This window comes from Amphibalanus amphitrite, unplaced genomic scaffold (genome assembly GCF_019059575.1).
Source record: "Amphibalanus amphitrite isolate SeventyFive unplaced genomic scaffold, NRLGWU_Aamphi_draft 000068F_arrow, whole genome shotgun sequence".
Lineage (NCBI taxonomy): Eukaryota > Metazoa > Arthropoda > Thecostraca > Balanomorpha > Balanidae > Amphibalanus > Amphibalanus amphitrite.
Genome location: NW_024881564.1, coordinates 674,003 through 688,921, shown reverse-complemented (window position 1 = coordinate 688,921; position 14,919 = coordinate 674,003). Strand labels below are relative to the sequence as shown.

The window sequence follows — 14,919 nt, the reverse complement described above, 5'->3', positions numbered from 1 at the left end:
GATAGTCATGTTCTGGATAGGAAGCGTTTTCTGCGCACTGAAAAATATCAAACACAATTTTGATCATTTTATTAATCATTTTTAGCCATTTTTGCTGTTTTATTGAAAATTCTGGCATATTACAACAAAAAAAACATTGGAATAAGCTATAATATAATTGTTCAGTTAAAATTGAACAAAATGCATTACGATTATTTGATGGTATATGTCTTCGATCGCACGTAACGATAAGTGGAGAACAGCTTCAGGATTGTCATAAGCGCGCCGTTATCAAGTACACATAGAAAAATTTAGCTAAAACACTGCAAAATTCAAGGACAAAACTATTCGATCACCACCATTGCCACCATTCTAGCCATTCTATGACTAACTAAGGGAACCAGGCCGTGTCTGGCTTTCAAGTTCACGTTTAACTTTTGCATCCGAATTTTCCCGTTACCCAGAATGGCGCGATCGGACGGTAGGGGTCGGGGTGGGTCTAAGCAAAAAGGTCTGCTTAGGGTGTGCTCGGGCTCTGCCAATCCGTTTATTCAAACATTCGATCTAAATTTATTTCTAAAAATGGCTGCAATATGTGAAAACGCTCATATAACCTCCCAAAGTCACCGAGGTCACTTGAGGTCACCGTAACTGAAACGGCAGATGTAATGGCATTGGCATACTGATACGGCGAGTTGACCGGTGGTGTTTCCGTTTCGATCGGTCTCGTATATCTACTTCCTGAGCTATAGAATGGCTGCAATAGGCCAAATCGCCAAGTTGGCATTTCAAGGTCAACGAGGTCACCTAAGGTCACCATATCTGGGAGAGCTGATCAAATCGCACATTCTGATTCGAATGTTGCTATGATTTTCCTGCTCGGCCCAGTAATTCCTGAGTTATAGAAGTTATGAGTTATAACTGAGTTATCCCATGCAGCCTGTCAGCGAATTTCCAAGGCAGCATATAATGCTCTCTCGAGACACTCGTCTCTGGCATTCATTTGTGATGTTTGCCGACAGCGTCCAAACTTAAGTGACATCCAGGCAAAACCAGTCACAACTGATGTTTCAGTACAGGTCTTCCCAGATAAGCTTGAGCATCAGGACGACACACCAAAACAGACACGTGACGATGCAAACGCCTCACATGAGCGTCAAACCAAGGTTCCTGATTCTGTTTCTAGCCTTCAGGAAAGGATCCATGTGCTCGAGTCTTCTATCAAAGAACTGACTAGACTGGTAGGAGAGTCAAAAAAATCCATTGACATGATGCTCCAGGGACAGCAGCGACAGCAGCATGTGTCTCACCCCGTACTGCGCGGAACCTATGCTGAAGCAGTCAGGTCTCCATCTGAGATGCGCCCTCAGGTCCATGGAGACCCTCACCAGGCTGTCCTTGCTGGGGTCAACACTAGGGCCGGAAAGCCTCAATACACATCCACAAGCAACGACTACAGACATATTGTCAGGGCAGAACTGCGTGAAATGGAGGAGAGGAGGAAAAGAGTTTCCTCCCTCGTTGTACGGGGACTGAGAGCGGGCACAGCTAGAGAGGCAGTGACTAGGTTTACAGAAATCGCCTCCGCTCTGATAGGGGAACAGGTTGAGTTCACAGAAGTTTGCCGGATCAAAAGCGATGGTGACCTGTATAGGGGCAACGTTCACGACGGCAGAATTCGGAAGCTCATTTTGGATAATGCAAAACATCTTCGTGAGTCTTCGAACTCGCATGTCTTCATTCGTCGTGACCTCACGTTCCAGCAACGAGAGGAGCTCAGGGAACGCCAGAGCTCTAGACCACACGTCTGGGTACAGTCCAGGTCTCAGAATGCAACTTCTCACTGGCAGATTGGCCAAACACGACACACACCCGAGGCAGACACTTCCCACTCTTATCATGAAACTGTTCCTAAGCAGGTGGCATCTTACCATGAAACTGTTCCCAAGCAGGTGGTACCTGCTCTTAACCCGACACTGGAGTCCGCTCAGTCTCCTCGTGTTGTGACAGCCCCGGATGCTCACCCTCCGGCTGACAGCGCTGGGGGGAGGGGAGACGGCCAGCACGTCCCCAGCTCTCCCCAGGGGCCCGGGGAGGGAAACTGATACGAGGCAGAGGTACTCCACGGACGTTTCGCCTACAACTAGTGCATTGCAATGTAAACGGCATTTGTAGCAAGCTTCCAATCATTCGTGAATCTCTGGTAGACTCGTTTAGACCTGGCATTCTATTGATCACAGAGTCCCACCTTACCCCTTCTGTGTCTAATGCAACTGTCTCCATCCCTGGCTATGAGCTACTGCGAAACGACTCTGGTGCCACATCTAAGCATGACGTTTGCGCTTTTGTGGAAGAGGCCTTGAGATTTGATGAAGTAGATACAACACACCCTAACTGCCTGTCATTTAGACTGAGAAAGATGAACGTTCACATTTACGTGGTGTATCGACCCCCGTCATACTCTTCTTGCGAGAACCAGGCTTTAACTGATTTTCTTTTGACTAGTTGCACTGGAAAGGAAGTAGTCATTCTCGGAGATTTTAACCTCCCCTCGGTTGCCTGGGCTGACCATAAACCCTTTGGGCAATTCTCAGCAGCTGATCGGACATTTGTTGACATGTTCATTGCCCTCGGACTTACGCAGTGGATACATGAGACCACGTTCCCGAGGTCTGGCAACGTTCTAGATCTTATTCTAACCTCCGAGCAGGACAGGATAACTACAGTACAAGTGCAGCCTCCCCCACCCGGATGCGATCACTGTAGTATTCACTGTGAGTATGTATTTGACATGGACATTCAGTTACACTCGCAACAACTCCTGAGACACCAGTGGCATCGAGGACAGTATAGTGCTATCAATGCATCTCTCAGCACTGTTGACTGGGACTTTGAGCTCAGACATATCTCCGCGCAAGACGCTTTTATTAAGCTGCTGTCTATCTTAGAGCCCCTCGTTGACCAATTCATTCCGCGAGCCGGTCAGGGTGGTGGGCAGCGGAAGATCCCCTGGAAGGCGAATCCCCCATCGTCGCTGAAACGTCTGCGAAAGGAGGCTTGGGAAAAATACAAAAGCCTTAGGTCAGAACATGGTAGGAAGTCGCATCTGACCACCCTGGCGCTGGAAGGTTTTCAGCTGAGGCCAACTCGCAACTTAGATCATTTGCCGCATCATCGCAAATTGAGTACGAGAAATCACTCATAGCAAGGTCTAGAGATAATCCCAAGCTGCTACACTCTTACATTAGACACAAGAAGCAGCTTCGCTCTTCAGTTGGTCCTCTTCGTCTTGACCCTGTCACCCTGATACCATATCTGACGACCCCAAGGAGATGGCTGACTGCTTTTTGGATGTGCTTACTGGCATACACGCTACGACGATTCCAGATAAACCAGCTGCTCACCAGCGAAGTGATACTGTCATGGCTGACATTGACATTGGCCTAATTGACGTACATTCTACACTCAGTAACCTTGATCCGAACTCAGCAATGGGCCAGGACGGCTTGCACCCAGCCCTGCTTAAGGCATGTGCTGCAACTTTATGCACACCACTTCTCATGATTTACAGGCAGTCTCTTCTGGAGGGAGCGCTGCCCTCGGCGTGGAAATCTTCGCTCGTCGTACCGATATTTAAGAAGGGTTCTCGTAACGACCCAATGAACTACAGACCAGTATCGCTCACGTCTGTATCTTGCAAAAGTCTTGAAAGGATAATTTCCAAAGAGCTCTACGCATTCTTCATTGCAAATCAGATCCTCAGTGACGAACAGTTCGGCTTTCGTCCAGGACGATCCATGGAAGACCAGCTACTCCTGACCTACGATGAGGTAACTGTAGCCTTGGATCTGGGTCATCCCGTTGATCTAGTCCTGTTCGACTTTTCAAAGGCTTTTGATGTGGTGCGCCATACCATTCTGCTAGAAAAACTCCGGTTAGTCGGTGTCCAAGGGCGACTTATCACATGGCTGACAGATTTCTTGGTGGGGCGTACGATGCAGGTTCTTGTTAAGGGCACCACGAGCTCAGCTGCGGAGGTTCGGAGTGGCGTTCCTCAAGGATCGGTTTTAGGACCCATTCTCTTTCTGGTTTACATCAACCACGTTGCGTCCAGTTTGTCGTGCAGTTATAAGATCTTTGCTGACGATCTTAAAGTATTTATCAAATTAGACAACGATAAACACAACACTAGTGAAGAGGCACTACAAAAGGATATAGACTTGCTCCACTCTACGGCAGAGTCTTGGGGTCTCAGCATGAACCTCAGGAAGTGTGCCGTCATACGATTTAGGCGACGATTCCATGACTTCGAGCCCGGGGCATACACACTGGCTGGTGACACAATTCCCTGCGTTACGTCATGTAGTGACCTGGGTGTTATCATCGACAACGAGATGAAATTCCATGAACACTGTGCCAGCATAGCAGCGAAGGCTGGAGGAGTTGCTCACAATTTCTTGAAATCGACCAGGTGTCGCTCGCCTGACTTTATGACTCATATACTGAAATCTCACATTCGCCCCATTCTCGAGTACGCGTCACCGATCTGGAACAGTGGCTATGTACAGGATCTCAAAAGATTAGAGTCTGTTCAAAGGCTCTGGACTCGCAATGTGATTGGGCTCCGCAATATGGAATATGGTGATCGCCTAAAGGAACTTGACCTATTCTCTGTGAAGGGACGCCTCCTTCGAGCCGATATTATCAAATGCTGGAAGATTTTTCACGGCCACAGTCAGATATCCCCGGAGATCCTCTGGGATCTGGAGGCCGACAACAGAACGCGCGGGCATAGTAGAAAGATAAAAACGTGTCGGAGTCTCATAGATGCAAGGTCACGGTTTTTCACCCACAGAGTCGTGCGCGATTGGAATGCCCTCCCAGATTGGCTGGTGAACGAGGAGTCCCTGGTGCAGTTTAAAAAGGGACTGAAAGCCGCACTGGGAAGTAGATTGTTCGAACACACAGGATAAGAGAAGGCAAACGATTCACATCTCATCCTTCATCCCCCCCCCCCCCAGGTAAGCGCCCCACCCTTCCCAAGTTGGGGCGGGGTTATACGCGCCTGGGCTACCTATCATATTCCGCCCTTACCCCCTAGGTAGCTGCTGCCCGCCCTTCGCGAGCTGGACCGGGTGGACTAACCTAGGCTACCTATCCTGACCTTTCCTTCCGAGAACGTATCACATTTCGGTACCCTCTTTTCTCACTTACATAATTGATCATCTTGTCTAGGATTCTGGCACTTAAAACACGCACCAGTTTTCTTTTTTCAGTGTTTTACCAAATGCAGACGCACCATTCGAATTCCTTGCCTGAGGTCCAGCCATCTGCCCACCCAAGGAATTGGCGCGTCTCTGCACGCAATAGGTTTCCACTCCTTCCTTTACGAGCCGAGGTTGTGGAAACCTAACAGGTGAGTTTAACAGGTGAGTATGAAAACACCGGAGCCTGAGAAGACACTTTCGTTTTTTAAGTAAATGAGGCTCGGCAAGTTTTTTAAGGGCTTATTTTATAAAAAAAAAATTAAGTCGTTTGTTATATTTTTCTGTACATACAATTACACACCTTTATACAATTATATGAAATGACTTTAACTTTACAGTTTTATTTCGATGACGATGCGATACGATGTGATGGTTATCGGAAGTTTAGCCTTTGTATCGGCACCTCCTTGAGTTCTTAAACTTTAATCTTTTCTTTAAATTTTTAATTTTAACTTTAACTTTAACTTTCTTTTACTTTAAATTTTTAACTTTATTATGACACTAATAATTAGCTGCACTGAGTTTTTGATAGGAAGTTTACTGCGCCAGATATGCCTATATTTTGGGTTTTGTTGTGTGCATGCGCGCAAGCATTTGGTGTGTAAACTGAGTCACTATTTTTAGAATATTTAGAAACTTTGGATAAATCGTTGGTATATTTTCTTTTAAAATATCTTGCCATTTATCTACGTTCTAGAAAAGCAAAGGGTTGCGTGGCGGCATCAAAAGCATTTCAAAATTTACTGTGAAGTCTACCTTGGCTCATATTGATATTGATATAGCCTTGCTTGGCTCCCAGTGAATTTTTGGAGGTGGGTTTGAGACTTGAGACTGTCACTCATTGTAATTCATTTTGAGAAGAAGAATGCATTGTACTTTATTTTAGGTACAATCTCTCGATTATTTTGTAGTAAGTAAATTGAGAAATGTTTGATGAGAATTAAAAAAGTAGCCATTGTTCGGAATTTGAATGAATTCCAGCTGTGATTGATATTTTGATGGAATTTGGCAATTTTTCCAAGAATATCCTGTTATATGTACCTCTATCCCTACCCTGCTGAAACGCACCTGTCAACCCGTGATTTTTAATACTCAGGTTGAAGTGAAAAAATAAACCTCTGGTAGATTGGGGCATCGCATCACAATCAGCATTGCTGCACCTGCATCCAGGCTGAGATTGCAAGTGCAAAGCGTGACATTGGGTCTAGACTGTGCAAACTACACCAGCTGGAGTGATAAATCCACACGAGCCCACACAGCACAGGTATTCTGCGCAGCCTGCATGCAGTGAATATTGCAATTTGCATTCAATTTTTACCACCAAACCGGGATGTTTTAACGTTTGAAGTAAAAACATGCAGCATAGGGCTGATTATTTTCTGATGCACCCTCACAATAGCTAGTATGGTACAAAATAAGGGCATGTGCCCAGTTCAGCCACTACTCACTCTGACTCTGGGTCTGGGGCCCGGGCTAAATCCACACCGTGATACAGGAAATCCACATTGCACCACGCACCACCTCTGTGTGCCTACCTATGCACCAACAGGATCTCATCAAGATTGTCATGCTTTGCAGCCTGGATCAGCATTAATATAGTCTAATTTTTTTTTAATAAAGTTGCTGTTCATTACGCACACATAATATCCCAGTAAACATGACGACGTCGGCCCGACGTCGGTTCAACCTCGGCCCGACATCGGCTGGACGTCGGATATGCCCGCATGTTCCGACGTCCAGCCGAAGTCCAGCCGACGTCGAGCCGACGTCGGGCCGAGATCGTTTGCCGAGGTTGACGAGATCGTTTGTCGTTGGACCGACGGGCCGACGTCGGCATGTTTATTGGGACAACGCGCCAAAAATATCAACCGGCGGCGGGATTCGAGCCCCCCAGTCGCCGACGTCGGCATGATAACTGGGACAACACGCCAAAAGCATCAGCCGGCGATGGGATTCGAGCCCCATGTCATTCGAACACGAGGCTAGTGCGCTAACCACTACACCACGCAGCCAGCTAACGAACCTGGTTTGTTTTGTTGGGTTATGCCCTTTCGGTCTGACAAGACCATTTCAGAGCCGGAAGGATCATAGGATGGAGAGGGAGACATTGGTCTTCTTGGCGAGCACCCTGGGTCCAGTTCATATAGAGTCCCTGGTCCCATTGCTGTTACGTGACACTTATTGGAAAGGGCGACCCCACAATGGATTCATATAGCCACTCTTACACACCTGCACCGTTTCCAAAAGTGTCCCTTTGATAAGTGGCACTTTGGCAAAGTGACACTTGCCGACTGGCCTTTCTATATGAACTGGGCCCGGCCCTGGTGAGTTGCCGGGGCTGAGCCTGACCAGAGGATAGGCCGAGCAGCCCCCAAGCACTCACCGCACCCGGCTACGGGCGAGCTCGGCTTACGGGCAATTCCAAATGCATTTGGAATTGCCCATCCCAATTGCCCAAATGCATTTGGAACTTTATCCCATGGGATAAAGTTTCCCGTCCAGTCCGGATCAGGGGGTTGCGGCGTGGAGGAAGATTTGAGTTTCCTGAGGATATTTTGAATACAGAAGCTCTTTATGAAACATGAAACATGTATTTTATATGATCTTAACGGTCAAAACAGCGGCCGATGTCGGTCCGACGTCGCCCCGATGTCGGCCCGACGTCGGCTGGACCTCAGCAATTGATCTCGGTCCGACGTCGGCCCGACGTCGGCTGGACCTCGGCTGGACGTCGGAACATGCGGGCATATCCGACATCCAGCCGACGTCGTGCCGAGGTTGGACCGACGTCGGGCCGACGTCGGCATGCCGATGCCGAGTTGCCGACGTCACCCCGACGTCGGCCGACGTCGGCATGTTTACTGGGATGCCATCTCGTATGAGAGGGATTGGTACCTATGCATGCAGCGAGGTGTAATTTTGAGGTAGAATTATTTTACTTTGGACATGTTTTTCTTTCACAAATTTGGAGTGAAGGCCATTTTGTAATACCACACAACACACTGTTATTTAAATGAATGGCATTCTAATACTCAAATTGAATAGGTATTAAAAGGCTGTACAAATCCTATGATGAAGCCTTGTAAGTGCGGAATAGGTGGGCTGCTGAGTGCTGTGGCAGACAATAGCTGAAAATGGCCACCTCGCCAGGCACTAGCACTGGGAACAAAGGCCCAGATAAGTTTGTTAATAATTAATTGAGGTGTATTCAGACTTCTGGTGATTTTCTTAGTCATTTTAGAGAACATAATGGGTAGTTGTTAAGCATTGTGTATTTTTTCCACAATGTGGGTTTGTCTACAGGGTGACACAAAAAAAGCGGTCATCACCAAATTTCGAATAGCTTCGGAAGTTTTATTCAGATCATCACCAAACTTCGGCCACTTTAGGTCACACCTATGTAGCAGACATCCACCAAGTTTCAAGTCTTCACTACAAATACTTTTAGTACAGTGTGTGTTTTACGGACGCTCCACAATGTGCTCCAGGTGAGCGCCCCGGCGCTGCAGGGCGTAGGCACACCTGCATCCGGCGGGCAAAGTTGCCGATAACCCGATAAGAATAACGTTTCAGGGGTAGCACACCCCCTGAGCACTGTCTCCAGAGGCCATTGCACTCTGTAAAGTGCACAGCCATCGGGTTATCGACAACTTTGCCCGCCGGATGCAAGTGTGCCTACGCCCTGCAGCGCCGTGGCGCTCACCTGGAGCACATTGTGGAGCGTCAGTAAAACACACACTGTACTAAAAGTATTCGTAGTGAAGACTTGAAACTTGGTGGATGTATGCTACATAGGTGTGACCTTAAGTGGCCGAAGTTTGGTGATGATCTGAATAAAACTTCCGAAGTCATTCGAAATTTGGTGATGACCGTTTTTTTTTGTGTCACCCTGTACTTAAATTTTGCTTCTGCAATGCATTTGTCTGCTGTGCTGCAACAGTTATGGTGGATAATCAAACACCTGCAAAATTCTGCTCACATTTGTTTTTTAAAGAAACTAAAATATTGAAATATTGTACTGAAATGATTTCAATGGTTTTATTTGTAATTAACCTCATAACTTTGTGTTGAGAGGATGGATAGTTATTGTGTTTCATGTTAACGTGGATATTATGGTCCTGAGCCTACTTCTGTTTAAAATCCTGAACTGAAATTTGAATTGTGTTGTCAGTGACGTTTTTCTGGTAACCAACGCTAATCCATTGTTCCATTCGCTCCCGCAGGCAGCCATGTCGGGCAAGCTGCCGTTCGGCGCGGCGTCTGGCGGCAGCGATCGGAAGCCGAGCCGCGCGGCGGCGCCGCTAGCCGGCGCCACCTCCGCGGCGGTGGCTGCCAGTCCCAGCGGCGCCGGCTCCAACAACGAGCTGGCCGCTCTGTTCGAGTGCCCCGTGTGCTACGACTACGTGCTGCCGCCGATTCTGCAGTGCCAGAGCGGCCACCTGGTGTGCTCGTCATGCCGCAGCAAGCTCACCTGCTGCCCGACCTGCCGCGGCACCCTCGGTGAGCATCCCGGCTGGGATGGGGAGAGTTTGGTGGTGTGGGAGGGTAGGGTTTGGAGGGTGCTATGGTACAGTGGTTTTGTCAGGACTGAATAAGAGTACGCTTCCAGAAGCAGAGGTCTATTTATGGGTGTTTAAGCTATTTCCGCTACTCACAGGTGTCTGATTTAGTGCAAAGTTGTATAGTGATTTTCTGCAAAGAATGAAAGGAACAATGCATCGAGCAACGTTCTTGACATATTCTTGTGAGCGTTCTTCAGCCCCTCATATCTTCACACACTAGTTTCCTAATTCGTAACGCATCTTTCTAACACGTCCCTCCACCGGCAGGCAACATCCGCAACTTGGCGATGGAAAAGGTGGCCACGACGGTGATGTTTCCGTGCAAGTACGTGTCGTCGGGCTGCTCGGTGCTGCTGCTGCACACGGAGAAGGCCAACCACGAGGAGGCCTGCGAGTGCCGTCCGTACCAGTGTCCGTGTCCGGGCGCCAGCTGCAAGTGGCAGGGCAGTCTGGACCAGGTGATGAACCACCTCACCATGGCGCACAAGAGCATCACCACGCTGCAAGGTCAGTCGGGATGGGGAGAGGGTGGGAAAGAAAGGTTGATAGGCTCATGGGGAAGAAATGGGAGAATTTTTGGAACGAGCGTAGACGCGTCGAGGCTGATTATAATTAGCCTGGTTGATTGTTATAAAATGGTCAACCAGATAGGAAGTTTTATCAGGCTCTGCATTAGCTCTGAATTGTTTCTTTTATTCCACCCGAAATCAGTCGTGCAAGCGTCCACCGCCAGCTCATTGTTCAAACCGTAGCCCACCCAATGACTCGCCCCTCATTTCGCCCCAGGTGAGGACATTGTGTTCCTGGCGACTGACATCAACCTGCCCGGCGCGGTCGACTGGGTGATGATGCAGTCCTGCTACAACCACCACTTTATGCTGGTGCTGGAGAAGCAGGAGAAGTACGACGGCCACCAGCAGTTCTTCGCCATCGTGCAGCTCATCGGGTCACGGAAACAGGCGGAGAGCTTCGCCTACAGGTGCGTGTGGGGAGTGGGTGGAAGGGAGCGAGGGTATCCCACCCACATATGCTATATATTAACCATGCATATGATGCTCAGATGTAGACTTTTGTTATTTTGTTCATATTTGCCTTAATGAGTTTGTTGTCCTAAAAGAAAACGAAGCATTCATACAGGGTGGAAAGGAAAAAGGTATCACATTTTATTTGTGAATATCCCGAATACCATATAACATACACGACTCTGCATGAGGTCATTTTAGACAGAAAATCTGGGAGATTTTACTGATGCCATTTTCACATATGCTTGACCAAGATAACCCTACTACAGCATGTGCACGACCACAAGAGTCCTATTTTTTCGCCAGGCAAACGCTGATACGTTTTTGCACTTCGCGATCAGCTTTGTAGTATGTGACTGCTGAGATCTTGTGTATCTCTTGCTTGACTGCTTGTTTGCTGAGCTACAGCAGGGTTTAAGGGACACTCCTATGCACTTTTCCTTTCAAACAACCCGCACAAGAAAAACTGGGTGTCTCTAAACTCTTCAGTTATCTTCCGCATCGATTTTAGAGGGTTTCGCTCTTCAGTGGCCGTTACTTTTTCAATCACCTCTGTATTGTCTTTCGATTCTTGTCGACCGCTGTGAATCTTGTTTTGGCTTACAACTGAGCCTTCTTTAAAAAAAAAGTCTCACAGAGCCGAAGAATCGTTTTTCTCTTGGGCGTGTACCGAGACTTAAATTTGACTCGAAAGCGCCGCTGTATTTATTTCTATTGATTTTTTTAGAGAAGTAGACGCATACAAGCTTCACCTTTTGGTCCCCATTACATCCAAAAGTCAATTTAACATACCTAATCTCCCATGCTTTCTCTTTCGAATGATATACCTATACAATATTCACGCCCTTAATCAGAAATTGCAGCCGTTAGAAGCAAAACAAATGTGGCTCTTTCTTTCCACCCTGTATGCGATGGGTCAGGCTTTCAGTGTAGCATTTAAGTAGTTGTTCTCGTATTGACAAGTTACAACAGTCCTCACATGTGACCACACCTTTATCTGAAGTTGATGAGTAGATAAAGAACAAACGAACACGAAGATGACTTATCTAAAACTAGTTTGTGTAACCATTAGTGTTCAGCAGAGTGAAATGCTCTGTGAGAAATTGGACATGACAGCGACAGTGAAGAGGCGTGGCAGGTGACTGAACGGGAACTAGACGGGCTGTCTGGGCCGGAGCTAGTACGGAGCCACACCCGTCTGGGTCAGAGGGAGATTTGAGCCGCGCCTGTCTGGCCGTGGGCGTTGATGTTCAGTTTATGTTTTCAGAGTCTTCAACCTGTGGATAATGGTCACTAAGGACTAAGTAAAGGACGTGTTCCTGATAAAACTGTGTGGTGCTTTCTTCCCTTGTCATTTTTATCGGTATCTGTCTTATTATTTAACAACATTGCCCCGACAGGTTTGTAAAGGTGCCTTGCCGAACTGGCGTGTCTTTTGTCTTGAGATCGAGTGCCCAAGACTGGACGCTGAGCGATTGCGATCTTTTGGATTGCGTGGCCCCCAACTCTCTTTGAGAACATTTCTTCGCGACGACTCCCCTTTTCTCGATTCCTTTCGCCTCTTCGTTCATCACGGCCTCCGGGCTTCAGGTGATTTTTAACCCCCGACTTTGAGGAAGATTGGTTAGATATGGGCGCCATATAGCCTCGTTGCTGGTGCGCCCTAAAACACCAAATCATCATCATTTTGTCTTGAGTCATTACAAAGAGCATTCCCTATTCACCAGATATCCTCTTCCCTCTCTATCCCTAGGCTCTTCTATCCTCTCCCCCGTGACCTGTGTGTAAGTGACCGTCTGACTGACCTCACCCTGTCCCCCGCCCTCAGGCTGGAGCTGAACGGCCACCGGCGGAGACTGACCTGGGAGGCCACGCCTCGCTCCATCCACGAGGGCGTCTCCAGCGCCATCCTCAAGTCCGACTGCCTCGTGTTTGACACCAGCATAGCCCAGCTGTTTGCCGACAACGGAAACCTCGGCATCAACGTCACCATTTCCATGTGCTGAGCGGCCGCCGGACGCCGCGCGGCGCGCAGTGACAGACTCACAGACAGGACGCGTACAGAGCGCCGTCTGCTCTTGATGTGATATTGTGTGGGGTGGGGAGTGCGGTGGTGATGGCGGCGGCTCCCGAACGGCCGCCTCTGGTGCCTTGTCGAAGTGCAAAGGGAGGAAGATCTGGACTGGAGACGTGTCGCCACACGCCACCTGAAATGTGCGAACTCTGGTGAGAGCCGTTGGACTCGAGTGGGACTTTCCAGAGGTGTGTGGCTGGGCCGGGTGACGCTAGTAGTACAAACGTTCCAGTGTGGACAGGGAGCCGCTGGACGGCCGTTGTGACGGCGGCAGACGTGGCAGTTCCACGTCAGGGTCAGTTTAGGCAACGCCTCTCTGCTGCCAGCGGTGGACGCAGCAAAGTAAGACGAGCTTCGGGACGCGGGGTGTCCCGGGCTGGCTTTAGTGTTGGACAGGGTTTGTTCCTCTCGTCCAGTGGGGACGCGGCCTGGCTCCTCGCTCATTCCACCGGTGTCGCTGAGTTCCAGCCAGGGTTCCGCGCCCGGCCCCGGGGTCGCCCTGACGCGGCAGTGTGTGAATTTGGCGTGCCTGTGATTACCCGAGCTGTGTGGGAGTGAGAGACTGACGTCTACTGCCCGCGCGGTGGCGTTACGCTCGATGTGGTTAGCTCTCGCTACCCGAGGCACCAGACATGGAGACAAGACAGTGGCCACATCCGTCTGCCGCTGTCACCAATGGGGCTTTCCTCGGCTGCAGGTAGCGTTAGAAGTGGTGCGGATCACAGCAGCCATTCACAACCCGTGCGCCGAGGCGACTTCACCCAAACCGTGGTAAACGGGGTGTTCGTGACAGCCCGTCTCCTTGGGAGGCGGGTCGCTCGCCGCACCTTCTATCAGCTGACGGGGTCGTCACGGGGGTGACCGAGCGACCGTCACGGCGTCACGGTGGTGTTCCAGTGGCGCTACGACGGTGTGACGCTGGCGTCACGATAATGAAACGCCGGCGTTCGCCTCGTCCCTCGCCCTGCCCCGGCTATGTGTGGGTTGTGTGTTATTTGTGTGCGTTTTCCGGCACGGAGCTGCCTCACTGTGTGTGGTATCAGTGGGCTGGGGGTGTTACAGGGCACCGTTTTCAGTGTAATACCTGATGACCTCGTAAACCCGGGTGGCTTGGCTGGGATCGGAGCTGGTCCCCGCGAATCGGACGCTGGTAGCGCCACGTATCGGCTGTGCTGATACTGATACCAGGCCCGTGACTTTCCGCCACACCGGCTCGTCTGTGTTAGGGGTGGTCGCTGGTTTCCCGCCGTGACATCATACTCAGTGCACGGTTGCGTCGGCTCCCTGGGGGCACCAGGCGAGGCTAGGTCACTAGACATCGACGCGGGCGACCGGACCCTGGGAGAGGCTGGGTGGCTAGCTGGCGTCGTAGGGCATCAGTGTGTGTTTCATGCTACACGGGAAGGGGGAAGAGGCTAGGTCACCCCGGATGACTGGGATAGGCTAGGTCATCCGGCGTGGTCTGGCTGTCGCCCCACCCTATGCACGACGCTCAGCCGGCGAAAATATATGATGTCTTACCTGATATTTGTGTTTCGGTTGTTGGTTGGCAGTCCGAAAAATGCGGTGTGGCGATGAGGCAAACATGAAGGCAGTGCTTTTCTAGCTTTAAAATGGGGTTTTGCCACTTAGTGAATTACTTCTTTCACTTTGTGGTAATACGGAAACCGATGTGAAAGAGTCACCGCTGAAAGACCTTGGTCGATAATCGGAGACATCCGACAGCACGATTAAAGATGATCGGGCTAATTATCTACCGCCGCGCTGGTGAGGGCGCCTCATATGCTGATATAGGTACTAGAACATGAGGGCCATTAGAATGACAGAATAAAAAGTTAAACGGTGCCTCGTCTCTTTTTGGCGACATTTAGAAATAACTCTGAAGAATCGTGATTTCAGATTTTCCATTTCACGGCTACGTCTCCCTCTTCCTGTTCGTCGGCCCGTCCGTCCGTCCGTCTGTCTGTCTGTATAGCCGCACGTCCGTCTGTCAGTCTTTCCTGTTGAATCCATTT

The 14,919-nt window shown here is 49.4% G+C and overlaps 1 protein-coding gene across 3 annotated transcripts; it reads left to right on the top strand.

The window, feature by feature from the left end:
• The first annotated feature begins 5,799 nt into the window (after nt 1-5,799).
• On the top strand, nt 5,800-14,429 carry LOC122378945 (E3 ubiquitin-protein ligase SIAH1-like). 3 transcript variants are annotated; one of them, XM_043360664.1, is made up of 5 exons: nt 5,800-6,058; nt 9,470-9,746; nt 10,076-10,315; nt 10,595-10,787; nt 12,659-14,429. In XM_043360664.1, exons 2-5 carry the CDS (start codon nt 9,476-9,478, stop codon nt 12,834-12,836), a joined length of 882 nt encoding a protein of 293 aa, XP_043216599.1. In that variant the 5' UTR covers nt 5,800-6,058; nt 9,470-9,475; the 3' UTR covers nt 12,837-14,429. The 3 variants fall into 3 exon arrangements, with proteins under 3 accessions (XP_043216599.1, XP_043216601.1, XP_043216600.1); XM_043360666.1 differs by having other exon boundaries at nt 5,807-6,156; XM_043360665.1 differs by having other exon boundaries at nt 5,816-5,843.
• Nucleotides 14,430-14,919: the final 490 nt, after the last annotated feature.